Source organism: Macaca mulatta, chromosome 5, assembly GCF_049350105.2.
Source record: "Macaca mulatta isolate MMU2019108-1 chromosome 5, T2T-MMU8v2.0, whole genome shotgun sequence".
Lineage (NCBI taxonomy): Eukaryota > Metazoa > Chordata > Mammalia > Primates > Cercopithecidae > Macaca > Macaca mulatta.
The window spans coordinates 4,871,160-4,898,765 of NC_133410.1; the positions used below are offsets into that span (position 1 = coordinate 4,871,160).

General features: G+C 55.7%; 1 protein-coding gene across 50 annotated transcripts in view; it reads left to right on the top strand.

Moving 5' to 3' along the window:
- ABLIM2 (actin binding LIM protein family member 2) overlaps positions 1-27,606 on the top strand; it is a 198,989-nt gene that overhangs the window by 23,051 nt on the left and 148,332 nt on the right. For 24 of the 50 annotated variants that reach the window (XR_013417717.1, XR_013417721.1, XR_013417718.1 and 21 more), the window contains exon 1: positions 8,350-9,009. The exons of the other annotated variants lie outside the window; for them this stretch is intronic. Coding sequence is in view for 10 of the 24 variants with exons in the window: in XM_028848300.2 (XP_028704133.2) it covers positions 8,985-9,009 (25 nt within the window). In the remaining 14 variants the exon portion in view is untranslated. Of the gene's footprint in view, positions 1-8,349; positions 9,010-27,606 lie in introns of those variants that run through there. 50 annotated transcript variants of the gene reach the window in all.

Genomic DNA, 27,606 nt, shown 5'->3' on the forward strand with positions numbered 1-27,606 from the left:
TGGCATCATTTTTAAAAACGGTGGTACTATGGATACATTAAATTTCCATCTAGACCATTCTTAAGTGGGCCATTCTGTGGCACTAAGCCCATACACTACACAGTGCTGTGCAACCAGCAACGCCATCCATCCACAGGACTCTCATCTTCCCAAATGGAAGCCGTGTCCCCTTCAACACTCACTCCCCGGACCCTGGCACCCACCCTTCTACTTTCCATCTCTATGAAGTTGACAACTCTCGGGACCGCATCTAAGTGACATCCTGTGATATTTGTCCTTCTGGGACTGGGCACGGTGTCCTCAAGAGCCGTCCATGCTGTAGCCTGTGTCGGGATTTCATTTCTTCTTAGGACTGGGTGATATTTCATCGTCCGTATAGACCACGTTTTGCCCATCTGTTCATGTCTATGGATGCAAGGGTCGTCTCCACCGCTTGACTGGTGGAGATTCTGCTGCTGTGAACGTGGGTGAGCACATACACATTCGTGTTTTTAAGGGTTTTTTTTTTTTTTTTTTTTTTTTTGAGACGGAGTCTCGCTCTGCCGCCCAGGCTGGAGTGCAGTGGCCGGATCTCGGCTCACTGCAAGCTCCGCCTCCCGAGTTCACGCCATTCTCCTGCCTCAGCCTCCCGAGTAGCTGGGACTACAGGTGCCCACCACCTCGCCTGGCTAGTTTTTTGTATTTTTTTTAGTAGAGACGGGGTTTCACCGTGTTAGCCAGGATGGTCTCGATCTCCTGACCTCGTGATCCGCCCGCCTTGGCCTCCCAAAGTGCTGGGATTACAGGCTTGAGCCACCGCGCCCGGCCTAGGGTCTTGTCAGCAGCTCCGTGGCAGGTGACCTCAGAGCAGGGACCAGGTGCCAGGCCCCATGCACAGCACTTTCCACCAGCTGCTTTATTCATTCCTCACCACGTTGGTTCTTCACCACCTGTGAAGTGGGAGCTCTTACTGTCCTGATGTGCTGATGAGGAAACGCGTCAGCCATGAGAGGCCCCTTGCCCATGATGCCGGCCTCCAGGCTGGGTGCCAAGTCCTTTGGAACCCGCATCATCGGTGCTCCTGGAGAGCGTCTGTCTTCATCCATGGGGCCACTCTCACAGGACATCACAGCCCGGCAGCTTATACACAGCAGGCATTGATTTCTCACAGTCCTGGAGGCTGGAGGTCCCAGATGAAGGCACCAGCAGATTCAGTGTCTGGGCAGGGCTGCTTCCTGGTTTATTGATGACGTCTTCTCACTGTGTCCTCACACACCGAAGGGGCGAGGGAGCTCTCTGAGGTCCCTTTTGTAAGAGCACTAATCCCATTCATGAAGCCTCCACGCTCATGAACTAATCACCTTCCAAAGGCCTCACCGCCTAACACCCTCATATTGGGGGTGAGGACTTCGACACATGAATTTGGGGAGCACAGGCATCCAGATATAGCAAAACGTTAGCACATATCGCTAGCAAAACATAGCCTGTGCAATGTCCACCTTCTGGCTGCCCCGGTTACCCCCAGGTGTCCATTGCAGGTATTTGCTTACCTTTTCTCCTCCAGGATCCGACCCAGAATCATGCATTGCAGTTGGCTATCATGTGTCATTGTCCTTAGTAGCCTTTATTCGGGAATGTTCTCCCTACCTTTTTTCCTTTTCTGTCTTTCTTTCGTGCCATGGACACACTTCAAAAGTCCAGACCTGTGGCCTTGTGGCATGTCCCACCATTAGGACTGGTCTGTTTCTTCATGTCTGGGTTTGGCTGAGCATTTTGGGCGAGGGCCTGCCTCAGTGATGCTGGGTCCTTGCCACTGTGCCCATCAGAGGCACACGGGGCCCACTGGCTCCCAAGTACTTTCAGATTTTAGCACACCTTGTGTGCACCTAGTGGAGATGAAAATTCTCACACATATGTCTTTGCACCCACATGCAAATAGACATGTAAGGTATGGAAGAGGAACTGTTGGATGGAAATGCCTTCTGCCAAGCCACCCTCTCCAATGGCTGTCCCAATTTGTACCTGTACCAAAAAGGCACAAGTCCCTCAACCCTGGTCCCTCCAAGCCCAGCTCTGGACACTGTCAGTCTTTTAAATATTTGCCAGACCATGGGAAAAGGGGGCGCTTCATGTCTTCCTGGTGCTGCAGAGCCTGAGAGCATTTTCATACATTTCCGGGCCGTTTGTGTCTCTATGAATTTCCTGTCCCTTTCTTTGCTTATTTTTCTGTGGGGTTATTTGTCTTTATTGATTCAGGAGGCCGACTGGGCGTGTGGTCTGTGTTTCGCAGGCAGGGAGATGGATCGCTGTTGGTTTTAGCATGTGTTCTTCTTGCTGACAGGGGCTGGGCCGAGCTGCGTGTGGAGGGGCTGTGGGTGTGGAGAGGGGGGGCAGCAGGAGGCGGCCCAGTTTCCGGCCTGGGCCTCCTTGGGGACAGAAGGCAGGGTGTGGTGGAGGGGTGGCACCTCCCAACAGGGAGACGCAGCGCCATCCCCTCCGATCCTCCCTGGTGGATTTTCTCCCTGCGGCTCCGTGCTCACCCTGCCCTGGGGCTGCCTGAGACCTCGGGAAGGGAGTTGTCATGCTTAGTCTGGGCCTTCAAGGCTTCCCTCATGGCCCCTCAACATCCTCCGCTTGCCTTTGTTTCCGCCTGGTCTCGGAGCCTCTGCACCTCCATCCCCTCTTCAGCTGTGTCCTTCAGTGCTTGGCGCAGATGTCCTGTCCTCACGAGGCCCTCGGCCCGCCAGTGCCCACGGCAGTCGCAGCAGCCACAGAGGGCACTCACCTCACTGTTCACTGTTTGTCACCGCCCCCAACCTGCCAGCTTCATGCATGATGAGACCCCCATGTCCCCATGTGCCTTGCTCTGGCACCTGACAGGTGCTCCCCCCATGGACAAATGCACTGGTGTTAGTGGCACTCAGGACTGTGGTGTGGACAGGGACACTGCCTAACTAGCCCAGCCATCAACTGCCTGGGTTGTTTCCATGGTGACCAGCTCCCTGTTGACACCTCAGGGGGCTCTGGGAATCGCTGTCTCGAGGGGCATTTGCAATGCTCATTGTCCTGCAGAGATGCTGTCGGAGGGCCGGGGCATGGGCCCAGGTGGAGCTGAGCAGCCTGGACGTGTGCAGAGCACAGAGGGGTGAGGGGCGAGGAGAGCGGGACCCAGGGAGGAGCTCCAGCCAGGCTGGGGTCTGCAGATCCGGAACCAGGAGGAGGAGAGTGGGACCCGGGGAGGAGCTCCAGCCGGGCTGGGATGTGCAGATCCGAAACCAGGAGTTTGTTCTCAACCTGGGAGGCCTGGTGTGCCCCAAAGAGGACGCTGTGTGCTGGAGACTGGGAGGCTAGCCTGGCAAGGAGTGGAGGGTCCTTGAGGGTGGGATGAGGACCTCCCATCTCTACCAGGAGAGATACGGACCGACAGGCAGGAGGGGGCAGGAGAAGAGATGCCCCACAGGGGATGGGGAGAAAGCTCCCTTAATGGGGACGTGTTGTGCTGGGGCACCGGGGTGTAGGTCTCCTGATGAAAAGGGGAAAGCCGCCACTATGGGTTGAATTGCATTCCCACTAAGTTAAGCCCTGACACCTCCACATGTGACCTTATTTGGCGGTAGGGTCACTGTGGGATGGAACTCGTCCAGATGAGGTCATGCTGGATTTGGGAAGGGAGAAGAGGGAAGGTGATGTGAACTCATGCGGGGAGGAGGCCAGCTGATGTCGGAGGCAGAGATTGCAGGGATGTGGCTGCAGGCTGAGGCTCGTGAGGATTGCTGGCCACCAGCAGAAGCAGGAAGTGGCCAGGAAGGTTCTTCCCAGAGCCCCAGAGCCTGCATTGTCCTCACAACCCCTGATCCGGGACTTCTGGTCTCCAGAACCTGGGAGAGTAAATGCCTGTTGTTAAGCCGCTGTCTGTGGCACTGTGTCACAGCAGCGACAGGACACCCATCGAGTCAGGAACTGGGGAACAAAGATGCCAATTACCGAGTGCCTGCCACGTGCCCGGGTAGGGGCCAGGCACTTTCACAGGCATCATCTCATTTAGTCTCCCTGCAACCCAGTCCATGGTATCCCCATTTACAGATGAGGAAACTGAGGCTCTAAGAGGTTCAGTCGCTGGGCCCAGGTCCCAGGGCTGTGGAGCGTTGAGGCCTGTTGCAGGCCCAGGACTGAGTCACCCGAGGGAAGACAGCAGGGTAAGGGCCTTGCTTCATGATGTGCAGCATTGCTGGGGGGCGGGAGTGGCGGTGAGGGAGGTGGCAGTGAGCAGGCCTTCTGCATTCTGTTTTCTGACTGTGAGGTGCCCAAAGCTTCCCCATGGAGGCATCCAGCACTCAGAGGGAGGCTGGGGGCCCAGTGCTCAGGAGACGCCAGGGCTGGACATCCTTCTCCAGGGACTGGATGGTCTCAGATCCCTCTAAACCTAAGGTTTTACAATCCTGAAAAAGCACTGGTGTCTTCCTTGCTTTAAGTCTCAGTGACAATCTCTCCTGCCTGACCCTGTTTCAGGGTCTGATCTCATTACTTCTCAGCTTTTAAGCAGTGTTCAGAAATGAAGATGTGAGTAATTGTACATTGTACCCCATCCATGCCCCCGTGATGGGTGGCAGCCGCAGCGCTGGGCTGTCAGGGAGTGAAGGGTTGTGTGCTGGGGAGGGGGTGAGCATGAGTGAGCAGGCGGGTGATTGCAGCCTCATGGGACCATGCACGCTGTTTCCTTTCTAACCAGGTCCTGCCTGTGCCACTTGAGCCATCCTGCTAGCACACCCCACCTCCACAGAGAGACATTCAGGCACCCGGAGGCCTGAGCTCGGCCAGCACAACTGTGCTTGGGGATGCAGGCTGCTGCGCTGGGGGTGCAGGCTGCTGCGCTGGGGGTGCAGGCTGCTGCGCTGGGGGTGCAGGCTGCTGCCCTGGGGGTGCAGGCTGCTATGCTAGAGTTGCAGGCTGCTTTGCTCAGGGATGCAGACTTCTGTGCTGAGGCCAGCAGAAGGTGGCTAAGAGCATGTGAGAGAGTTGGGGAGGGGTCGGGGGTCCTCCCAGGCCCTTGTCAGTCCCGCCTGCCCTCCGTGTGCATAAACAGCTCATCCCCCTCTTTTACTAAAGTCATCGTAGTTCTCGCCTGGTCCCCACCCTGGCAGGATGCAGCTGCAGAGGTTAGGATAGAATTTTCTGCACTGCAGGTGGCGACCCAGTCCCTGGCAGGAAATCAGTTTAGTGGGTCGCAGCCGTGTGCGTTACATAAGAAGGTGAGTTGAGTAGAAAGCAGTAGAGCACATCATAAGGAATAAAGGTGCTTTCTGTGAATTTTTTGTTCGCTATTTACATATAGTATCAGATAAGTTGCTGCTGCGTGTGGTCAGCTGAGAAATTGTGCCCCACCCCAGCATAGCAGGTCCTGATCCCTGTGACCTATGAATATTGCCTTATTTGGAACAAGGGTCGTTGCAGATGGGATTACACCAGGATGCTGAGATGGGGAGCTGATCCCGGATGATCTGAGTGGGCCCTGAGTGTCATCACAGTTATTCTAAGAGAGAGGCAGAGTGGGGTGACCACAGAGCCAGAGCCTGGAGTGATGCTGCCGCCACCAGGAAATGCAGGCAGCCCCAGGAACAGGGCAAGGTAAGCGCAGCCTCCCCTAGAGCCTTCGGGGGAGCTCAACCTTGGGGCCACCTTGCCGTCCACAGTCAGGAAATACAGGCCGCCCCAGGAGCCGGGCAAGGCAAGGACAGCCTGCCCTAGAGCCTTTGGGGAACTTGGCCTCGGGGCTGCCTTGACATCAGCCCAGCGATACGGATTTTGTATTCCAGTCCTTGTTGCACTGCCCTGTGCCCAGACTGTCTCTCCCCTCCCTGAGCCTGGCTAATTCCTTCTCCCTCTCGCAGCTGGACTCTGACACCCCCTCCTCCAGGAAGCCCCCCTGCTCCCTCCAGGCCAGGTCAGGTCACCCTGTGCCCCCCTTGGTGCCGTCCAGCACACCCTGGGCTCGGGCCAGGCTGCCTCCCTTCAAGTTCCAGTAAGGTGGGGCCGAGCATGGCGCCGCATCACAGTGTCTCAGGGAAGCTTAGACAACCTGATACTCTAAAAAGCTGTGGAAAGGCCCGGATCAGTGCCCGGCGCCGGCGCCCGCTCTCCCTGCCATAGCCACTGCAGTTGTTGGGCTTGAGCCAGGAGGACCCTGAGGGCCCAGGCAGGACTCAGAAGGCCGACCTCTCCACATGCCCCTCTCCCAAACATTACAGAAAATCCCCTTAACATGATGGCCTCAAAGCAACGTGATGTTTCCCACTATGGGCCATCCCGAAACTGGTGAGAGACGCGGCCGGGCCTCGGCCATCTAGCACCACCCTGGCCATCCTGCGTCTCCATCCCTGGCCCTCTGAGCCATCAGTACCTGCTGGCTGAGTTCCTTCGAGACTCGAGTGTTCCCCTTCCAGCCTGAGACCACCAGGGCCTCCCTTGGGGGCTGCCTTTGAATAAACTCGATGCTTAGGGGTGGACAGCAGGCCGGAGGCGAGGGGGATCTGAGGCTCCTTCTCCGTGGGAACCCCAGGCAGTGCTGAGTGCTGGGAGCCTTCAGGGCACCAGCCATGCTGACTAGCGGAAGCCTGGCTCCAGCAGCCTCCCTGGCCCATGTCCTGGGCTGGTGCGGTTGGCTTCTTGGTGTCTCTGAGCATGGAAGAGGTCTCCTCTCAGGATTAGGTACAGGACTCTCCAGGCTGCCCCTGCACTCCCATCCGTACAATGGCGGGGAGATGGGTGGCTGGTGATCACTATGGCCTCTTCTAGCCCTGACACTTCTCAAGGCCAGCCCTCCCAGGACCCCAGAGCCACAGAGAGAGAGAGGGAGCGTACCTGTCTCTGCTCCCAGCCCCACTGGCTGCTGCTGAAAGGCGTGTCTGCAGAAGACTCATATGTGCGTACAGTTGGCTTGCGAACACAGTCATGATGACAAGCACAGTGTGGTGGGCTTTGGGGTGGGGTGTCAGGGTTTCAAGTTCTGTGCCCCGGATTTCTCCCTGAATCTTAGAAACACCGTCTTTAAACATCTGTCTTACAGCGTGTCTTAGTCTAATTGCATGAACCAGTATGGTAGCTACTGGCCACATGTGATTATTTAAAATTAATTAAAATCAAATAAAATCTAAAACTCTGTTTTGCATGGTGCTGGCCATGTTTCAGGTGCGCAGGGGCTGCACGAACTGGAGGCAGATGTGCTGGGTGTGCAGGTGCCACACATCCTACGACGGGGTGCTGGCCTCTGATTCGCTTGTGCAGGGTATTTGAGTGAGTGACAGAGGGAGGTGGGCATACGTATTTCTGCCTTTTATTCCTTTTCCCTTAAAGGTGGCATTGAGAGTGTTTCCTCTGATGTCAAATTGTAAATGTCAAAACTCGGGGAAATGTTAAAAGGAAACATTTCCTGCCCCTAGTGCCTAGACACACCCACCGTGCGTGGTCCTCCAGGACCTCTGCCCCCAGCCTCAGATCTCTGGATGGGCACAGCCTGTGGGGGCACTGGCAGCCCAGTCAGGGGAAAGCCGGGGGCAGCCAGGTAGGATGTGTGGTCTCGGTGCAGCTCAACGAAGCCCCATAGACTGGTGGCTTCTAAACAATAGACATTTGTTTTTCTCCGTTTTGGAGGCTAGAAGTCCAAGATCAGGGTGCCAGCATGGTCGGGCTCTGGACCCGACTTCTGGGCTGCAGACAGCCGCCTTCTCCTTGCACCCTCGTATGGTAGGAAGAGCGAGGCAGCCTCTGGCCTCTCCTTACAAGGGCACTCATCCCATGATGAGGGCTCCACCTGCAAGACCTAATTCCTCCCCAAGGCCCCGCCTCCAAATCCCATCACACTGGGGTTCAGGATATCAGCGTGTGAGTCTGGAGGAGGGGACACCACATTCAATCCATGGCAGTGGCCTTGGGCTAGACAATGACTTCATCTCTTTCCTGCCTTAGAGAGCCAGGGCAAGGAGACCAGCTGTGCAAGGTCACTGAAGGTTTAGTGCATTCGTGTTTTAGAGCCTGGGAACACGTCTGGTAACCAGCAGGTTCCCTGGTTGAATTAAAATTAAATAAAATCTTAAACTCTGTTCTGCATGGTGCTGGCCATGTTTGGTATGCAGGGGCCGTGCGAGCTGGAGGCAGCTGTGCTGGGTGTGCAGGTGCAACGCATCCTACGACGGGGTGCTGGACTCTGATTCGCTAGATAGAGACACGTCTTCTTGTGGTCACACCCACCTGGAAGCTCAGAATGTGACCTTGTTTGATGTTTCCGTATGTAATTACGGTAAAGATGGAGATGAGGTCATTGTGGATGAGGGCGGACCCTAAATGCAGTGACTGGTGTCCTCATAAGAGACAAAAGAGGACACGAAGAGACACACAGGGAAGACGGCCCGTGACGGCGGGGGCAGAGACGGGGGCCCTGCGGCCAAACACCAAGGGGTGCCTGGAGCCACCCGCAGTGGGAAGAGGAAGCCTGAGCCTCCCTACACCCCTGTGGAGAGCTGGGCCCTGCTGGCACCTTCACGCCAGACTTCTGGCCCCCACAACGGCGAGAGAATCGGTATCTGTTGTTTGAAGCCCGCATTTCAGGGACCCCTGGTGCAGGCTGTGACTCCCAGCACATGGGGCTGTGGCGATTTTGAGCTCACTCATGCTGACCCTACACATGGAGGAAGGGTCAGCAGACGCTCCCCACCCCCACCACACCTCCCCCACCCCGAGTGCCTTTTGAGAACCCCTTTCCTGAACGCCTGGGAGACAGGTGTGTGTCTGGCGTACAGTGTGGCGGGAGTCTATTTCAGTGTGCCGGGAAGGGCTTGGCTCTGCCCCTCCCTGGGCAGAGGATGGCAGCTGCCACGTGACCCTGTGGGAGTCCTGTGGGCCACAGAGGCTCTTCCCCGGCCCACTGCTGCCCGAGCCTCCATGGGTGCCAGGCCCAGCCACGCAGAGGGAGAGCCGCTGACCCGCTGGCCCTTCACAAGCAGCCACGCTCCATGGGAGTGCCAGGGGGAGACACAGGTAAAGCCCCAAACTGCGCTTTTGTATGAATCAGCTTCAGGGGTCTGGCGGGAATGGACGGGTCCAGTCAAGTTATGCCCTGCGTGAAGCTTGTGAGCGCCAGCGCCACGGGCGCCAGTGGGTGCAGGCTTCGGGCACACTTTCTAGGGGCAGCACTGTGGGGTGAGGAGGGTGACCCCCATTATACAGGTGAATCAGCTGAGGCTGGGGACGAGAAGGGTCTGGTCCAACCTCACACGGTGCTGGTATCGGAGCTGCGTCTGGACTCCAGCACCCGCTGACAGCATCTGGGCCTCCCTCCCTCCCTTTTCTTTTTTCCTTTAAGCTGCTGGTTCTTACCCATGGGCAGCTGTGCTCCTGTGCTCCCAGGGGGACACGTGGCAATGTCTGCAGGCTTTTTTTTTGTTTTAGACAGGGTCTCACTCTGTGACCCAGGCTGGAGGGCAGTGGCATGAACATGGCTCACTACAGCCTCAACCTCCTGGGCTCAGGTGATCCTCACATCTCAGCCTTCCAGGTAGCTGGAACTAAGGTGCACACCGCCATGCCTGGCTAATATTTTATTTTTTTAGTAGAGACAAGGTCTCACTTTGTTGCCCAGGTGGGTCTTGAACTCCTGGGTATAAGCAATTCTCCCATTTCAGCCTCCCAAATTGCTGGGATTACAGGTGTGAGCCACGTGCCTGGCCATCTGGAGACGTTTTTGATGGTCACAGCTAAGGAGGGTGTCTCTGGCATCTGGCAGGAAGAGGTCAGGCCACCGCTGAGTGTCCCGTGGTGCACAGGACACCCCACAGTAGGGACTGGTTGGCCCAGTGTCCTGCTTCGGGGAATAGCATGAATGCCGCAGCTCCCCTGATATTAACATAAAAAACACAGGACCCATCAGGCTCCTTAGATACGAATGACCAGCAAGTCCAATAGCTCCAATCCTGCATGTTGACCAGGCGGCCTGTAGGGTGAAGGTCATGGCAAAATGTGGGAGGCTAGGGAGAGAGGAGAAAAGGGGGGCAGGGGGAGTAAGATGAGGGGAGAGGGAAGGGAGGGGAGGGAGAACAGTGGGGAGGAGCCTGGACCCTGGAAGCAGAGCTGGGGATACACAGGGGCGGGGGCCTCGGTGGGCCTGACACAGTGCCAGGGCCTCCAGCAGCTCCCCCCTCCCCCTGAAACATTCCCCACTCTGTGTGGGAAGAGGCCTGGTGCCCAGCAGGGCCTCATCTCTGAGCCGCCAGACTAGAATCTTCCTTCCCTGGTGCCCTCCTTCTGGCCTGTGGGGTCTGCCCTGTGCAGGGGAACTGGGACTCTTGTCCATAGCTCCCCTGTCAGCGTCTCACACTCTGAAACTCTGTGGAATGTTACTGAAAGGAGCAGCCCTGGCTAGGGCAGTGGCAGTGGCCCTGGAGTCCAACCCATGAAGCTTCAAGCCCTGATTCTGCCTGACCTCACTGTGGGGCCTGGAGGAGACACTTCCCTGCCCGTGAGGCCCCCAGAAAAAGGGGGTTGGCTGTGTGGCTCCTCCCTCCCAGGGTTTTGTGAACCGAAAGAGGAGACACACAGGTGTGTTCCCAAAAGCACCAAGCTGCAGGTCCCCCAAGGCTGCCCATGCACATCTGAGTGTGAGTTCTCCCTCCTGCCCGGGAGGACGAGCTGGCGTGGCCAGGGTGAGGAGAGCCGTGGATTCCCGGAGGGGACAGCAGGTGACAATGTCCGTGTCCCAAATGGAATTTCCATGGCAGAGGCTGGACAGGCCTCTCCAGCTCAGCTGAGTCTGTGATGCTTCTCAGGCCCACCGTGCTTCCACCACCTGTGGACAACTGTGCTGGATGGACCGTCACACTGATGGCAGAGCTGACCACGACCATCCCAGACGCAGCCCCGGTGCCGAGGCCCCAGGCAAACCTGCGGCCATCAACACTGCAAATCACGATGCACATGCAAAGCAAGGGTATCCACAATTAAAACTCGCAGTCAGGTAGATGCGATTCTATTTATGTAAAATTATTCATGTAAAATTATAGTAAAACCAAGAAAAACCTGTAAATCTCTTAGAAAAACCCTCGGAAGCACATCTTCATGACAGTGGGTCAGGCGACAGTTTCTTAGAAAAGACGCCAAAGCACAAGCCATCATAACAAGACATAGACGACTGGATTTCATAAAAAATCTTTATGATGCCAAAGACATCGTGAGGAAAGTGAAAACACAACTCACAAAATAGAAGAAAATCTCTGCAAATTAGCAAGCTGACATGGGACTTGTATCTTGAATATACGAATAACTCTCATCCCGTAATCCTATCAAGACAACCAAGTTAAAAAATGGGCAAAGCATCTGCATTGACATTTTCACAAAGAAGATTCCCAAAGGGAGAGTCTGTATATGAACCACACCCAGCATCATTCGCCCGCAGGGAATGGCACATCAGAATCCCAGTGAGACACAACTACAGATCCACTAGAATGGCTAGATCACAATCGCAGGCACACCCAGAGCTGGCTGTGGGGATGCATAGAAATCAGAACCCGGTGTGGAAAACAGTCTGACAGTTCCTTGAAATGTGGCACACAGAGTGACCACAGGACCCAGCAACTCCACTCCTGGGTATCTACCCAAAAGACATGCAAACCTATGTCCACACGAATATTCACACTCGAATGTTCATAGCAGCGTTATTCATAATCACCAGAAAGTAGACAGCCCCAAAGGTCATCAACTGACTAATGGATGAGCCACACAGTGTCTGTCCATACAACAAATATTTCTCAGCCATCAAAAGGAACGAGGCACTGATGCCTGCCACACCACGGATTCTCCCCAAAAACATGACGCCAAGTGAAAGAAGTCAGTCGCAAAGGACCACGCGGTGTGGGATTCCGTTCACATGAAATGCCCGGAGCAGGCAAATCCACAGAGACAGACTGGTGGTTACCAGGGGCTGTGGTGGGAGAGTGGGAGTAACAGTAAAGGATGTAACATTTCTTTTTGGGGTGATGGAAACTTTCTAAAATGGATTATGGTGATCAGCACACAGCTCTGTGAAATACCGAAAGCCATTGAGTGTGCATTCCAAACAGGCACATTGTACTGCTGTGTGAGTTATATCTCAATGAAGTTATGGCTTTCACATGTGTACACCGAGCACGTCTGCAGAGCTGGGTAGGCTCTGTGGAGGCGCCGAGAATATTGTTTCTGAAAGCACATCGAGGCGCTGCCTTACGAGAAGACAGATGAATTATTCTAGGATGCGATGTCATAGTGTATGTCCCAGGTGTGCGAGAATGTGTGGTTTTGTTTGTGGCCTACAGAAACATGTGGTAGAGCTGCCACTCAGCTGTTAAGAGTGGCCGTCTCAGAGTAAAAGGGAAGCAGGGGATTTTAAATTTCCTTCAACTTTGATGTACTGTTTAGGTTTCTAACCATGAGTAGCATTCCTTAGGTCATCAAAACGAAGTTATTTTTGTCGTTGAACCCAAAGGAACCGTGTCTCCAGAAGTTAGCAAGGATCCCGGGCAGGGCTCCCACCCCACGCCACCTCCTGCCCCTCCTCTTGGCCTGTCCGGGTGGAGCCGGGACCTTGTCACCCCAGTTGGGCTGTGTGACCGGGTGCTGGCACACCCCTGCCTGCCCATGTGTAGACCTGTAGGCTTTGGTGTGTGAGCCGGATCCTGTCGGTACAAGGGTGATGCCCCCAGGAGACCCACTTTAAGGCAGGGACTGGCTGCCTCTGTTGTGCAGGTGGTTAGCGAATGCCACAGAGCCACTGCAGCCAGTTTCCCCTGCCCAGCCTGGCTTTCCCTGGGCTCCAGGCCAACCATCCCGACGGCCAGTTTTAATTAGATGTGCCGGAAATGCTTCCCTCACACCAGCCTCCCTTGAATCAGCGGATCAGGAGAACATGAGAAGGCTCAGGAATTTGAGGGGGAGACGGGAGGGCAGACGGGAAGAAAACCAGTTCCCTGACACAGAGGCCCAGGCTCCAGGCCCCACCCAGCCAGTTGAGGGCTGTGTGATCTGGCTAGGTTACTGAGCGTCTCTGAGCCAGGGTTCCCTTGCCTGCAGCCTGAGGGTGACAACGCCTCTCATACCAGCTAGAGAGGGGGCTGGTGCTGTTGTGCCCACACCATACCTGCACAGGGGAGGGTCAGGCAGGGATTAGAGACCCCAAGTAAGGGATGCCAGCTGCCAGGGGAAGAATGCTCTGAGGACCGCAATTAGGATTAAGGAGTTCAGATCCGGGCAAAGAGGCCTTCCTCCCACAGTGCTGGGACACGGTGCTGGGCTTTGAGGGCATTAACCACGAACAGGGGACTGCTCCACACCAGGAGCGCAGCAGCGGGTGGGAAGGAGGCTTGCAGAGCGGGAATGCCAGGGGAGGCAGGCACGGCCTCCAGGAAGACATCTCACACTGGTCAGGTCCCAGATGGATTTGCCACCCCTAGGGCTCGTTCGCCCCTCACCTCTCTCCCTCTCCCATCCCCTCATCCACGTGGTGGGGCATGGTGGAAAGGGCCAGGGTCAGAGAGGCCTGGGTCCTAGTGGCCTGGGGAGGTGTGTTCCTGCTTGGAACCTCTTTTTGCCTATCGGTAAATGGTGAAGAGAGGACAGGTCCCAGCTGTGCAGGAGGAAAAGAACAACTGGACTAAAGTGGCAGGTACCATGGAGGGTCTGACAGTGGATGGTGTTAAGAAGTGAATGTTCATGTCCCCCCAGCCTTCACACTCTGAAGCCCAAACCCCCAGGGTGATGGTATTTGGAAGAGAGGGGCCTTGGGGAGGTGATGGGGTTTAGATGAGGTCGTGAGGGTGGGGTCCTCATGATGGGACTCCTGCCCAGAGTGCTCTCTCTGCCTCATGAGGACACAGTAAGAAGGCAGCCATCTGCAAACCAGTAAGGGAGCCCTCACCAGGGACTGACCATGCTGGTGCCCTGATATCAGACTCTTAGGCTCCAGAACTGTGGGAGATAAGTGTCAGTCTTTTAAGCCACCCCATCTGGTATTGTTCTGCAGCCCACACGGACCAGGACAGAGGGTGTCTCCTGGGAAATGGAGGATGGGAGGAGGGGACAAAGTGGGGGAACCTCTTCAACTCTCTGTGGCCATTTGGATATGATGGAGATGTACAGGCGGCAGCTAGACTCCCCATCCAGGCTGGTGTGGTATCTTCAGGTCAAGGCTGTGGCCCCATCTTCGAAGGCCTGGGCAGGAGTGGGTTGCAGCTGAGGTGTGGCCAGTATGTGCTTGGGGGCCTATTGGCAGGTCCCCCAGCCCCCCAGATCCCTGCACTAGGGACATGTACCACAGCAGCTGCCTGGAGAGAGTGGGGTCCCTGGTGGGACTAGCTCAGCCCCTCAGCTCCTCCCAGAGAGGGAGTTAAGAGCTGGCTTGAGGTCTGGGCAGGTCTTGGTCCAATGCCCAACTGTCGCAGTTTTGCCATTTGCAGCTCCGTGACCTGGGTCGTGGGTGGAGGTGCTGAGTGCAGTCCCTGGTGTTTGCCTGGACACAGGAACTGAAAGATGGCGTGACATGGGTTATTCATCATCACCCCACCCCCCCAACCACTGGACGGTGCCCTGCGGTCACTCAGCGCATTTCCTGTTTCCTATTAGATTTGAGAAATATTCACTGGGCATCTGCTGTATGCTGAAGGCCTAGAGGAGGTCACCTGTTGGACCAGCGTGGCCACTCTGGCTCAAGGCAATGTGACCCTGGGGGACGAGCCCTGGGCTGGGAGCCTGCAGACCCGAGCCTTGGTGTTGGCCTGGCCACAGACTTGCTGCATGACATGGGCTGGGCCACACTGTCTGCCTCTGTGTCGGGGGTGCGGTGGGGAGTCAGTGTACATGCTGTGAGCCCTGACCTTCTGGGACGCCTCCCATGAGCTCCTCAGATGCCCCTCGCTCCGGAAGGGCTGCACTCTTCTGGTGATGGAATAACACCCTCCAGGACAGTGGGTGCTGGGGGCACCTGGGCCAGCAGCTGGAGGCCTGAAGAGTCCTGGAAGCAGCAGGAGCTGGGCTGGCATCTGCCCGGAGCCCACAGCCAGCCTGAGCGGGGCGGTGGCCCAGTACCGTCTCTCCCAGCTCTGCCCCTGGAAGGAAGCCCCCACCCCAACTCACACAAACTCCTGCCAGCTCCGTGCGGTCACCGTCACGTCACTGTTCTCCAAAAGCCTGGCCTCGGGTAGGATCAGTGTCCCACTTTGCAGATGGAAAATGGGCTCAGGGAAGTGACCAGGGAGCTGGCCAGTCCCTGGTTGGGCTCTGAGGCCAGCTCTGGCTCTTCCCGCCTGCAGGGATGGTGTGCAGACAGGCCCCCACTTACCATGGTTGGACTTACCATTTTTTGATTTTATAATGTTGCAAAAACAATACGCATTCAGTAGAAACCATACTTTGAATTTTGAATTTTGAATTTTGATCCTTTTCTGGGCTAGCGATCTGCGGTACGGTACGGAGACAGTCAATACTGTACTATAAAACAGGCTTTTCGTTAGATGCGTGTGCCCAGCTGTAGGCTGGTGTAGGTGTTCTGAACATGTTTCCGGTAGGCCGGGCTGAGCTGTGACGTTCGTTAGGTTAGGTGTGGTCGGTGAAGTCTCAACTTAGTGATGTCACGAGCTTGCCCCGGGTTCATCAGGAGGGACCTGCAATGTAAGCTGAGAAGCGCTCCTGCTGGTTTCCCACGCTCCCACGACAGAGCACACAGATGGGAGCTGGACCGGCAGATGTTCATCCTCCCACAGTTCTGGAGGCCAGAAGTCCCAGACCAAAGTGCGGGTAGGGCTGGCTCCTTCTGAGCCTGCAAGAAAGGACGTGTCCCAGGGCCCCAGTCCTGGCGTCTAAGTCTCCATCTTCTCCCGCTTCTTCGCGTCGTGTTCCCTCTGGTTTCCCATGCTGCCACCACAGAACACACAGATGGGGGATTGTCTGCGGTTGTCTCTGTGTCTACATTTCCCCTTTTTCTGAACCAATTAGATTGGATGAGGACCCACCCCCCAGATCACCTCGCTTTACCGTAATGATGCCTTTGAAGGCCCTGTTTCCAAACACAGTCACGTGCCGAGGTCCTGGGGTTAGGACTTCAACATGGGCATCTGGGGGTCCCAGTTCGGCCCACACAGACGGCTCGAGCTGCTCCCCGGCACCGCTCTTGCTTCCTGCCACATCCTCTGGAAGGAAGGGGCAGCGTGGCCGCTCGACTGTTTTTCTCTTCCTGCCTCCCAGAGGAGAGGCTCCTCTCAGGCTCTGAGGGCCGCCGGGCACCCCACCGCCCTACGTCTGTGTCTGTCGCTCTGTGAACAGAGCCCATTTGTGGCCAAGAGTGACTTTGTCCTCACGGGCCCCTACCTCCAAATAGGAAAATCACAGGGCTTTCGTGCCAGAAGGAGCTGTGGGACACCCCCACCCGCGGGCCTTGAGGGCGCACCCCAGATCTGCGCGGAGTGGAGTGGCGAAGGGTCTGCTCTTCCCGCTGGGCTGGAAACCCCTTCCCTGACCCCTTAGCCTCGCTTGGGGCTCGTGGAGTTTCAGTTTCCAGAAAGCCCCAACCTCACAAAGGGTCCGAGCAACAAAGCCCCCTGGAGCCAGAGCCCAAGAGGAAATTGTGTGTTTGATTGTTTGTTTTTAAGAGACAGTGTCACTGTTATTTACAGCACTGTGCAAAGTATCAAGGAAATGGAATCATTTTCTTTGGTGATTTTAAGATTTTTTTTAGTAACTAGGAAGCCCGGGCTGGGCACGATGGCTCATGCCTATAATCCCAGCACTTTGGGAGACCGAGGCGGGCGGATCATGAGGTCAGGCATTCGCGACCAGCCTGACCTACATGGTGAAAACCCGTCTCTAATAAAAATACAAAAATTATCCCAGTGTGGTGGCGGGTGCCTATAATCCCAGCTACTTAGGAGGCTGAGGGAGGAGAATCGCTTGAACCGGTGAAGTGGAGGTTGCAGTGAGCCGAGATTATGCCACTGCACTTCAGCCTGGGCAACAGAGCGAGACTCCCTCTCGAAAAAAAACACAAGAAGAAGGAAGCCCGAGACCTGTGCCACAACACTACATGTCCTCTTCAGCCTCCTTTGGGCTTCTAGATTCTTCCATACCCAGCACCCCCAACTCACCTCACCTCAGAAGTGAGACTAGGGCGCTCTTCAGCCCCACACCCCACACTGAGACACGTTTGAGACCAGTGATTGTGCCAGGACAAGAGTGTCCCCAGGACAGCCTGAGGCTCACTGGGTCACTTGTTCCCGTGGCCCAGCACGGGTCTCTAGGGGAGCCCTGGCACCGCGGGGCCGTAGACAAAGCCAGAGCCTCATTCTGTTTCAAAGAGGTGCCCTTACTTGCTCAAGGTCACACCATCAGTGGGCCCAGGTAGACAATGGACAGATCCCCTCACCTGGTGAGTTTTTGCATCTATAAAATAAGGACAATTTGCTTAAACTTAGGGTGCAAAGAAGGGTGCTCAGGGTCTGGAGGCTCCAGTGCAGAGCTCAGCACAAGAGTCAATCATTGTGAATGCGCTGTCAGGACAGAGGGGGCATTTGACGTGGACCTGGAGGACAAGTAGGGTCTTCCCAGGTGAGATGGGCACACAGTGCTCCCGGGACAGGAATGGTGGGAGCCCAGGCTGGTGCCGGGACTGTCGAGGACAACTTTGGGAAAGAGTGTGGGATCAGAGGGCAGTGAGGAAGTCAGGGAACCAGGCGGGTACCAGGCTTGGAGTGCTGGTTTGGGGGCTGGGCTGTGTTCTGTGGGGAGCCATGGAAGGTTCTTGAGCGGGGGAGGGGCCTAAGCAGAGGGGTGCTGCTTGTGCTTGAGGCCACCCTCCCAGATCTTGCCACCTTGCCAACATGGAGAGCTTGTCTTGGGGACTCCATCACCCTGACTGCCCCCTCGCAGTGAGGCTGACTCAGATTAGAAACTGGGCTGGAGGGAAAAGGAACTCACCCCACGCTTTCCAGCAAGACAGGCCTCCCTACAACCCTGTGGGGCTGGAGGACAAGTCTCATGGGGGCCAGCTCCTGCCTGAGCTCTCAGGGGCCTCTAGACATGAGTGTGGAGTGCTCTTCTGTAAGTGTCCTCTGGTGTCTCTCCAGGTGGCGGTCAGTGTGCAAGGATCCCTGAGCCCTGGCGTGTGTTGAGCTCATGCTATGTGCCAGGCTCAGTGTCCAGCCTCGGCCTCTGATTCTCACCCCATCACCAAGAGCTCAGTACAGCCGTGGCCTGCCTGCGCAGATGGCAGGGAGAGGCTCCAGAGGTGAAAACTTTCCCAAGAGCATGTGGCCTGGAGCTAGCAGGGCTGGCCTGGACCATAACACAGGTCTCTGAAAATCACCAGGACTCCTCTTCCTGCGGTTGTGTTTGGCTGTGATGTCCTGCGTGAAGCCCAGAGAATCTGGGGCTTGATTCACTTGAACTGTCCTGAGCTTTACAGTTGATCTCTGGGGTGGGGTCAACCCATCATCTCTTCCCATGGTGAGCAGCTGGGCCAACGGGATGCTGCGTGGGGACATAGGAGAGAGGCCCAATGGGAATTGGCTAGGACACCCTGCTTGAATTTAGAGTAAGCAGAGCTGGCTTCTGGATCCATGCCCAGGAGATAATAAAGTCATCCCAGTATGGTTAGGACTTCTCAGTCGAGCCTAGGAGCATGGTGATCACAGGGCATGGGAGAAGCAGTCTTTGGGGCCAGAGGAACACCGAGAGGTGGGCGGAGCCCAGGCAAGGCTGAGAGGAAGGAAGCCTGCAGTGGCAGCACTGCAGTGGGTGGAGTCTGCTGGGGGTGGAGCCTATGGTAGGTGGAGTCTTAGTGAGTAGAGCCTGTGGTAGGTAGAATCTGCAGTGGGTGGAGTCTTAGTGAGTGGAGCCTGTGGTAGGTGGAGTCTGCAGTGGGTGGAGTCTGCTGGGGGTGGAGCCTATGGTGGGTGGAGTCTTAGTGAGTAGAGCCTGTGGTAGGTGGAGTCTGCAGTGGGTGGAGTCTGTGGTGAGTGGAGCCTGAAGCGGAGAATCTGCAGTGGGTGGAGTCTTAGTGAGTGGAGCTTGTGGTAGGTGGAGTCTGCAGTGGGTGGAGTCTGTGGTGAGTAGAACCTGAAGCAGGAGAATCTGCTGTGGGTGGAGTCTGTGGTGGGTGGAGTCTGTGAGTGTGACTTGCAGTGGGCAGGGGCAGTGGGCTACCAATCAGTCATTGGCATCTGTCTTTGACTTGGGTAGCTGGAGAACGGCAGACTTGGGCTTGAATCCTGGCTCTGCCACTCCTCCCTGTGTGGCTTTGGGCTGGTCACTAAACTCTCTAAGCTTCCAACTGCCAAATGGGCAAAAGAATATCTACCTCCAAGAGTGGCTGTGAAGATTCCAGGTGAGGTCACGCCAGGCTTTGAAGGGCATTTCCCTTCTTGGATCAAAACAGCAAGTGCCTCCTCCGCTTGGAGAAAGTGACTTTACTGTCTCTAGAGAGGTCTGGAGCCAGCCTGTGCAGAGATGGCGAGGAGACCAGGCGTCGCCACTGAGTCCCCTCTCCTGCCGTCTATACCAGGGAGTTTTTGTATGAGCAGAGATAAAATGCAGAGGCTAATTTGTAAACTGTAAACTGCTATCCTCATCAAATCTAACTTTTTGCTTGGTAGGCAAGTTCCAGAAATTAGATCAGGAAGAATTTGGAACCTAGTATTTTTTTGGAGCTGTTTCTCCAGAGTAGGGAAGCTGCTGTGATCGATGTTATGTGCCGCCAAACCTTCCAGACAGTGAAAACCGCTTTCTCAGTGAACTCACATCCTCACGCTATATCCAATCATTGTATCGCTTAAGAAATATTCAGTAACAAAAGCAACTGGGGATTTTGTAACACTTTCTGGCAGCCTTCACTTTTTAAAAGTCCCTTGAGCATCTACCTACAACTGAAAACCGTAGTCCCTGGATGCACAACATAGGTCGAGCCGTTTGTCTGCAGACAATCATGGTGTGCAAATGCATTTACAGACCCCTTGCAAAATCTCCAAGGTCCTCAAGTAGAAACCCACTGATTTGGAGAACCCGTTCCTGGGCATCTTGTGTAAGCCCGTGTGTGTGATAGCAGAAGTGGGATCGGAGAGGGAGGAGGAGGTGGCCAGCCTTGGGTTTGGAGGGGGAGCTTCTAAGCAGGGTGGGAGGGGGTTCCTGCTCTTGGGGCACATGCACAGAGGGAGCTGTGTAGAAATGATGTGAGCAAAAGCTTTGCAAAGAGGTCTTCTAATGTCTGGGGCCGTCACTGTGGTGGCATTCTGGTTTTCCATGGCTGTCTAACAAACCGCCCCAAGCCTCAGTGGCATAAGACAAACATCCTGTTACATTCGTGGGTTGGGAGGGGCTGCCATTCAGAAAGGGCGCAGTGGGCATGCCTTGTTTCCTCTCCACAATGTCTGTGGTTTCACTGGGCAGACCCAAAGGCTGAGAGTGATTCAAGAGCTGGGAGCCAGAATCCTCCGCAGGTGTCTTTGCTGGCACGTCCTGCAGTCAATGCTGGCCATCCACGGGGACTTCCGTGGTCTTTCTGCCAGAACAGCGGCATGTGGGCTCTATGTGTGGCCACAGTGTGGAGTGGTTTGGGCTTCCTCCCAGCATGGCCACCGGGTTCCCAGGATGAGCATCCTAAGAAAGCAAGGCAGAAGCCGCGGGTATTTGATGACCCAGCTTGGAAGCTGCCTGGCGTCAGTTCTGTCGTATCCTTTTGGTCAAAGCAGTTGCAGAGGTCCAGCCAGGTTCAAGGTGAGAGGCTTTAGACCCCATCGGGTAATAGAAGAAGGGTCGACGCGGTGTTGTAGGAGAGCATGTGAGAACGGTTGTTGTGATCGTCACCTTTGAAGATGCAGCCTGCCACGGGGCTCTGCTCAGACAGCCCATGGGGAGTCTCAGAGGGATAAGCTCAGAGGCTTCCAGAGGGACACCGTGGGAGGTGCTGAGATGACTGGATGCTACTGTCACATGCTGAGGGGAAGGTGGTTGCAGGTCAGTGTGAGGCGCATGTGTTCATCCTGTTCCCCAAGCACATCCTAGGGTTCAGGCAGTGGCAGGGGGCTGGGCCTCCAGGTGAGCCCAGCAGGCATGGAGCCCACCAGCCCTACAGAGGAGACAGATGTCAAAGGACACATTCTGTGCAGCAGGCGAGCATGAGAGGAGGGGTGGCTCATGGACTCAAGTGATCCCCGCCATGAGCTGGTTCACTGGACAGAAAGAGGAGTTTGGTTGCCGATGTCCGGGCCAGCCCTGGGAAGGGCACTGAGGGCCAGGGTGAATGACACCCCAGGAGGTCGTGGTTTGGGGTGACAGCGATGCCGAGAGGGGCATGTGGAGGTCAGGAGCCTGCGGCATTTTCCCATAATCAGTTTCATCTGCAAATACCTGTGTGCAAGCCCTGCGTCCATCCTCAGGACTCCAAGGCAGAGCCGAGCTGGTTGTGGTCCTCAGGGACCTGTGGTCTGGCCATGGGCAGGTCAAGGACTCAAGGGAGAAGCCAGACTGCACTCCTGGGGAACTGGAAGAGGGCCAGGTCGCCTCCTTGTAGGCGTTCCAGGGTGCCCTGCAGGTGTCTCACATCATCATTGAAATAGAGCTGGGCCAGCCCCGGGAGGAGTGTGCCAGGGCCTGGGGTCCCACGGCGCTGGCACCATGAGCTTCCTGTGTGCCCTTGTGCCCAGAACTGTCCCGTGACTGCTTGGGGACAGGGGCGTGCCTGCCCAACACTCGGCCCCATGCTGGCCTAGCTTTTGGCAGGGAGAAAGTATCCAGTGCTTCTTTGCTTAAGGGGGGATTGAACAGAGGGTCGCCCTGTCTGGCCACATGGGGTCAGAGACCTGCGGACGCCCCTTGCTAAGCCCAGGCTCTGATGGCCGTGGTGAGAATGGGGCCGGCTCCAGAGAGCAATGTCCTTGGTTCATGGTTATAATTAGCAGCCAGCCCTTAAGTAGGTTAGGAAGGAAGCGCCCGCCTGTGATCCGGCATGATTTTCTAACAAGTAACACTTGGGCAGGGCAGTAGGTAGGCCTGGACCTGCTCTTAAACCAAGGCACGACCTACAAAGTGAGAACCTGAGGGAGGGGACACACTCTAAGGCACAGGCGGGGGCTTGTAAGTCCCCAAAAAGACAGCGTGGCAGGATCCATGAAGATGCAAAGTGTGTGTGCCTGCACCCTTTAATTCCATATTCATAAAATGAGCCCAGAGAAAGCCCTGTGCCCCAGGGCAGAGCTGGCACAGGGTGTGTGTGGCCCTGTGGTGTGTGAGAGCCTTGCCTGTCTCCTGGCAAGGACTGGCTGAGCACACGTCAGCACAGGGCCAGCATCAGCTCTGGTCTCCTCAGCACCCGGCCCTAGGGAGACAAACCCCTCAGGCATGGCCCTGGCCCGTGAGGGCTTCCAGGCCAGGGGAGGCGGACAGGCCAGTGGACAGCAGCCGCCCACGTGTCAGGGCTGTGCTGCAATGAAGGTGAGCCGAGTACTGTGATGTGTGCCTGCTTCTGTCCCAGAAGGCGCCTGCCCATCCTCTGAGCTTCTAGCTCATGTCACCTCCTCCCAGAAGCCCTCCCTGATTGTACACAGGTTCATCTCCCCGCTGTGCCTGCCCACAGCCCTGTGCCCGTCTCTGTATTTCTCTGCTTGTTGACACAGTCAGAAGGAAAGGTGTGAAAGGGAAGCTGGAACTGTGTGTCCTGTGACCTGCTCTGGGTGAGCCGGCACCTCTGGAGTCCGTGTGTGTGTGTGTGTGTGTGTGTGTGTAGGCTTAGAAAACTGAATATTACTAGAACATCCTTGGGACGTTTGGAAACCCCAGGCCAGCCATTTGGGTGACAGAAACAGCAGACGGGGAGCTTTCTGAAATCATCTTGGCAGATGGAGCGGGGCTCCGATGAGAACCCCTGCCATGGGAAGACCCCAAGGTTTCCCCTGTGTGAGTACACAGGGGGGTCCCCTGCCCATTCTCAAGGTGGATTTACCTCCAGAACAAACGAGGAGAGCAAGAGAACAAAGCGAGCACGGCTGCTGGTCTTTGGCTAAGCCAGGAATACATGCTCAGAGGTCCAAAGTTCACTGGGCCCTCAGAGAAGGGTGGAACTAAATATAGATCCGTGGGCACGGAGCGGAAATAAACAGGCAAATCCCCAGCCAGGCGTGGTGGCTCACGCCTGTAATCCCAGCACTTTGGGAGGCTGACATGGGAGGATCACTTGAGCCCAGGAGTTTGAGACCAGCCTGAGCAACATAGCGAGATCCCAAATACAAAAATTAGCTGGGCATGGTGGCACACACCTGTGGTCCCAGCTACTCGGGAGGCTGAGGTGGGAGGATGGCTTGAGCCCGGGAGGTTGAGGCTGCAGTGAGTTGAGACTGTGCCACTGTACTCCAGCCTGGGTGACAGGGCGAGACCCTGCCTCAAGAGAAGAAAAAACATTCCCAGAGATGACAGAATGATGAGAACTCTGCTGTCTGGGTCGTGAGAGCTGGTTCGCTGTGCAGAAAGAGGAGTTTGCCCCCTGCCTGTGCCCCTTGGCCTGGCATGTCCCTCTTCCTGTGCCTGTCATGCTGATGTGGTGCTGAATGGCACACCTGTCTCCCCAGTACCTGACAGCGGGTCTACTCCTGTGTCTGTGTCTGTTGAACAAGTGAACACATGGCTTGAAGCCCAGCAGGTGATGAACAGGGTGGGAGAAGGAGCCTTGGACACACCTGCGCTGGGCCCCAGTCTCTCAGCTGTGTGACCATCTCCTAGCCTCGGCATCCTCATCTGTGAGATGCGGATGACCGGCATTCCTGTGGGGTGTGGTGTGGAACAAACAAGAGAAGGTGGAGGGCTTGGACCGTGGCTGTTGTGTTCCCTGCGGTGTCCCTGGAGCCTGCACTGTATTTACCATCTTGCCTTTTCCTGAAAATGCTTGTGGACTCCCACTCTGGACTGGGAAACCTAGAGCGGACCTGAGAGTGATTGTTCTTCCCCTTTCCGATAGCCACCCCCGATCTGACCCCTCCACCCTGAGGCCTGAAACAGAACTCAGCTAACAGCTGCTGTTCACAGCCACCTCTCAGGCCTTGCACATGGAGATTTCTCTACTTCAATGGACGTTTAAAAAGTCCTCCTAAGATCAAGCCCCAATTTACAGATGTGAAAACTGAGGCTTTGCAGAGTTAAATCCGTTCACCAAGATCACACCGCTGCCCCTGGATGGTGGACCCAAACCAGACCCTGCTGGCTCCCATTCTGGCGGGCTGGTGGCAGATCAGGAGTCCAGCCTGGAGGGGGAGGCAGGGGGATTTCCTGAGAGAGGCACGTCCCTTCGCTGTGAAGGTTATGTGTGAACGACACCAGCAATCATTCTTGTTATTCCCACTGGGGATCCCCGAGGCTGGGGTTTCATTATCACGAGGGATTAAATACTCTCAGCCCCTGTGTGATGGATTCTTAGCATTTGAGTTTATGTTTTATGTTATTATCACAGTTAGAGACTTGTTAAACCGAATTATTGGAGCCAATCTCGAAATTGCAGTGAAATGAACCTGCTGCAATTGTGGTTCCTTTGTAATTTTTTTTTTTTTTTTTTTTGAGACAGGGTCTCACTCTGTCACCCAGGCTGGAGTGCTGTGACATGATCTCAGCTCACTGCAACCTCTGCCTCGCAGGTTTCAAGTGATTCTCCTGTCTCGGCCTCCCAAGTAGCTGGGATTGCAGGTGTGCGCCACCACACCTGGCTACTTTTTTTTATTTTTAGTAGAGAGAGGGTTTTGCTATGTTGGCCACGCTGGTCTCCAACTCCTGACCTCAATGATCCACCCACCTAGGCCTCCCAAAGTACTGGGATTACAGGCATGAGCCTCAGTGCCTGGCCTAGAATTTTAAAATTTTTTTGATAATTTTATTTCTCAGAGCAGTTCTTGGTTTCTAGAAGACACAGAGAGTTCCTATGTGCTCCCATCCCATCTTCCCTATGATTAACATCTTGTACTGGTGAGGTACATTTGTTATAACTGTACCAATGTTGATGTATTGTTTTTTGTTTGTTTGTTTGTTTGTTTTTTGAGACGGAGTCTCGCTCTGTCGCTCAGGCTGGAGTGCAGTGGCCGGATCTCAGCTCACTGCAAGCTCCGCCTCCCGGGTTTACGCCATTCTCCTGCCTCAGCCTCCCGAGTAGCTGGGAGTACAGGCGCCCGCCACCTCGCCCGGCTAGTTCTTTGCATTTTTTTTAGTAGAGACAGGGTTTCACCATGTTAGCCAGGATGGTCTCTATCTCCTGACCTCGTGATCCGCCCGTCTCGGCCTCCCAAAGTGCTGGGATTACAGGCGTGAGCCACCGCGCCCGGCCTGATGTATTGTTTGGTGAAGTCCATACTTTACGTTGGGGGCCGCTCTCAGTGTTGTAGTTTCTATGGGTTTGGACAAATGTACAGTGTCATGGATCCACCATTACAGTATCGCCCAGAGCAGCGTCACTGCCCTAAAACTCCCCAGCGCTCCGCTGATCCCAGCCCTGGCAACCATCAATCCTCTTACTGTCTCCTTAGTTTTGCCTTCTCCAGCATGTCACATAATTGGAATCCTGCAGGGTGTAGGCTTCCCAGGCTGTCATCTTCCAGCTAGCAGTATGCATTGAGGGTCTCTCCATGCCTTCTCACAGGGTGATGGCACGCTGCTTTTTGTTGGTGAATAATAGTTCATCGTCTGGATACACCCCAGTTCGTTTATCCATTCACCTGCTGAAGGATAACTTGAAACTTCTCTTTTTAATGTAAAACACTTGGCTGACTTTGGGCCAGGTTCTGGGGGACTGAGAGTGCCACCTGGCCCCTGCTTTGGCAGGGTTTTGCTGTTGCCCCCCCTAGCCTTCTTGCATGCCTGTCCTCACAGTTTGGCAGCTGCAGCCGGGTGAGGAATGAACGCCGTACACCCACTTACCTACCTGTGGTCCCAGGGCCTGGCAGGAAGGGCCAGCTGGAGGGAAGCCTGTAGGAGCTGCACCTGCGTAGAGGCAGCGGCGTCCTCACCGCACAGTGTCTACCTCCCATCGCGAGAGGGCAGAGCCTCCGCCATGTCGCCGCAGCCCCAGGACGTCTCAGAGGCAGTCCCAGCAGGCGAGATTGGGGCCTCCAAGCAAATCCATGCTCTTAGCAGCTTCCCCCAACACCCCCCCCACCCCCGCCCCTGCCCCGCCCCGCCACCCCCGACCAAGTATATTTCCAGTCACCTGGAAACCGTGATGTCAGGCCAGTGTTCTTGAAAATAACAATGGCAATTGTGTATTGAGCACTTATTGTTTGCTGGGCTGGTTGCTATGGGAATGTTTTCGCCCATGGTCCTGGCATCCCTGGGGCCAGGTAATGCAAGAAGACGGATGCCTAGATGGAGAGACACACAGACAGAAGGTTAGGAGTTTCAGAGACTCACCTGAGGTCACAGCATGCAGAAGGCCAGCTGAGGCTGCATCCCAGGCCATCTGGCCCCACCACTCTGAGACTCTGAAGCTGACGCTTCCCTCAGGCTGGATTTGGGCTGGATTCCAGCAGCGCGAACCTCTCCCTCGTCGGATCACGAAGAGACGCCTGTGCGTTGTTCTCTTTGTTGCCAATAGATCAGAACATACGCGTCTTGAAGATGCACAGCCCCCACCCCTGTGAGCTCTGACTGAGCCTCAGATGTGGACCGGGTACATCACCCGCATGGCACCTATAGGGGTCCCGGTGGCCTGCGGGCCATGCGTGGCCGAGAGGCACTGTTTGAAGTGTAGTCCACAATTCTAATCCTTGTTCTGCACCGGGAGGCTTCGACTCCAGCCCAGAAAACCTTCGCCTGCTGCCGCCTCTCCACCGTCTTTATTAAATGATGGTTGAGGTGGTTTCATTCTGCAGGCAAAAGGTGTGTGGAACAAGCCTGCTGTGGACTCAACCAGAGTGAGAAAGGCCAAGTGGCCTCCAGTGGCTGCAGACTGAGCCCGCAGGGACCCTCACCGGGCTCTGTCTTGTCCAGTTTGCAAAACCGGAGGCAGGCCCAGGGTGGTGCTGAGTTATTTTTCATGCCATTCATCTCCTTTCCCGTGCCTGCTTCCCAGGCCAACCCCTCTCCCTTGTCCCCAGACGGCTGACACCCACTGCCCTTGGTCTGTTTGGAATCCCTGGCCTGGGAAGACCTGCTGCCCCAACATGACCCAGGTTCCTCCTCTGCGCTGTCCAGTCACAGTTCCCTTGATGGGCAGGGACCCCAGACGAGGACGGGTGGCCAGATCAGTGGCTTCCAGGATGTGGTTTCTGAGAATGGGTAGGGGCAGGTTGGAACTGGATGGGGAAATGGTCTCCTCTGTCTGAGATGCAGTTGCTGGATTTTTACCAGGGAGATGAGGAGACCTTCCAGGCTCAGAGCGCAATCAGTGCTGGCATTTAGCAATTGTGTAAATATATGTGAGTGTGCATCTGTGTGTGAATACGCTTAGCCCTCAAATGAAGGGTGGCAGGTATTTTCTGGGCCTGTGCCACGTCCCTCAGCCCACCTGTGGTTTCGACGGCAGCCAGGTGGGCCATGCCCGATCACCTGCAGGCTGCCCAGCCCTGGCATCTGCAGCACCCCTGGCTCTGTGCCTCAGAAACT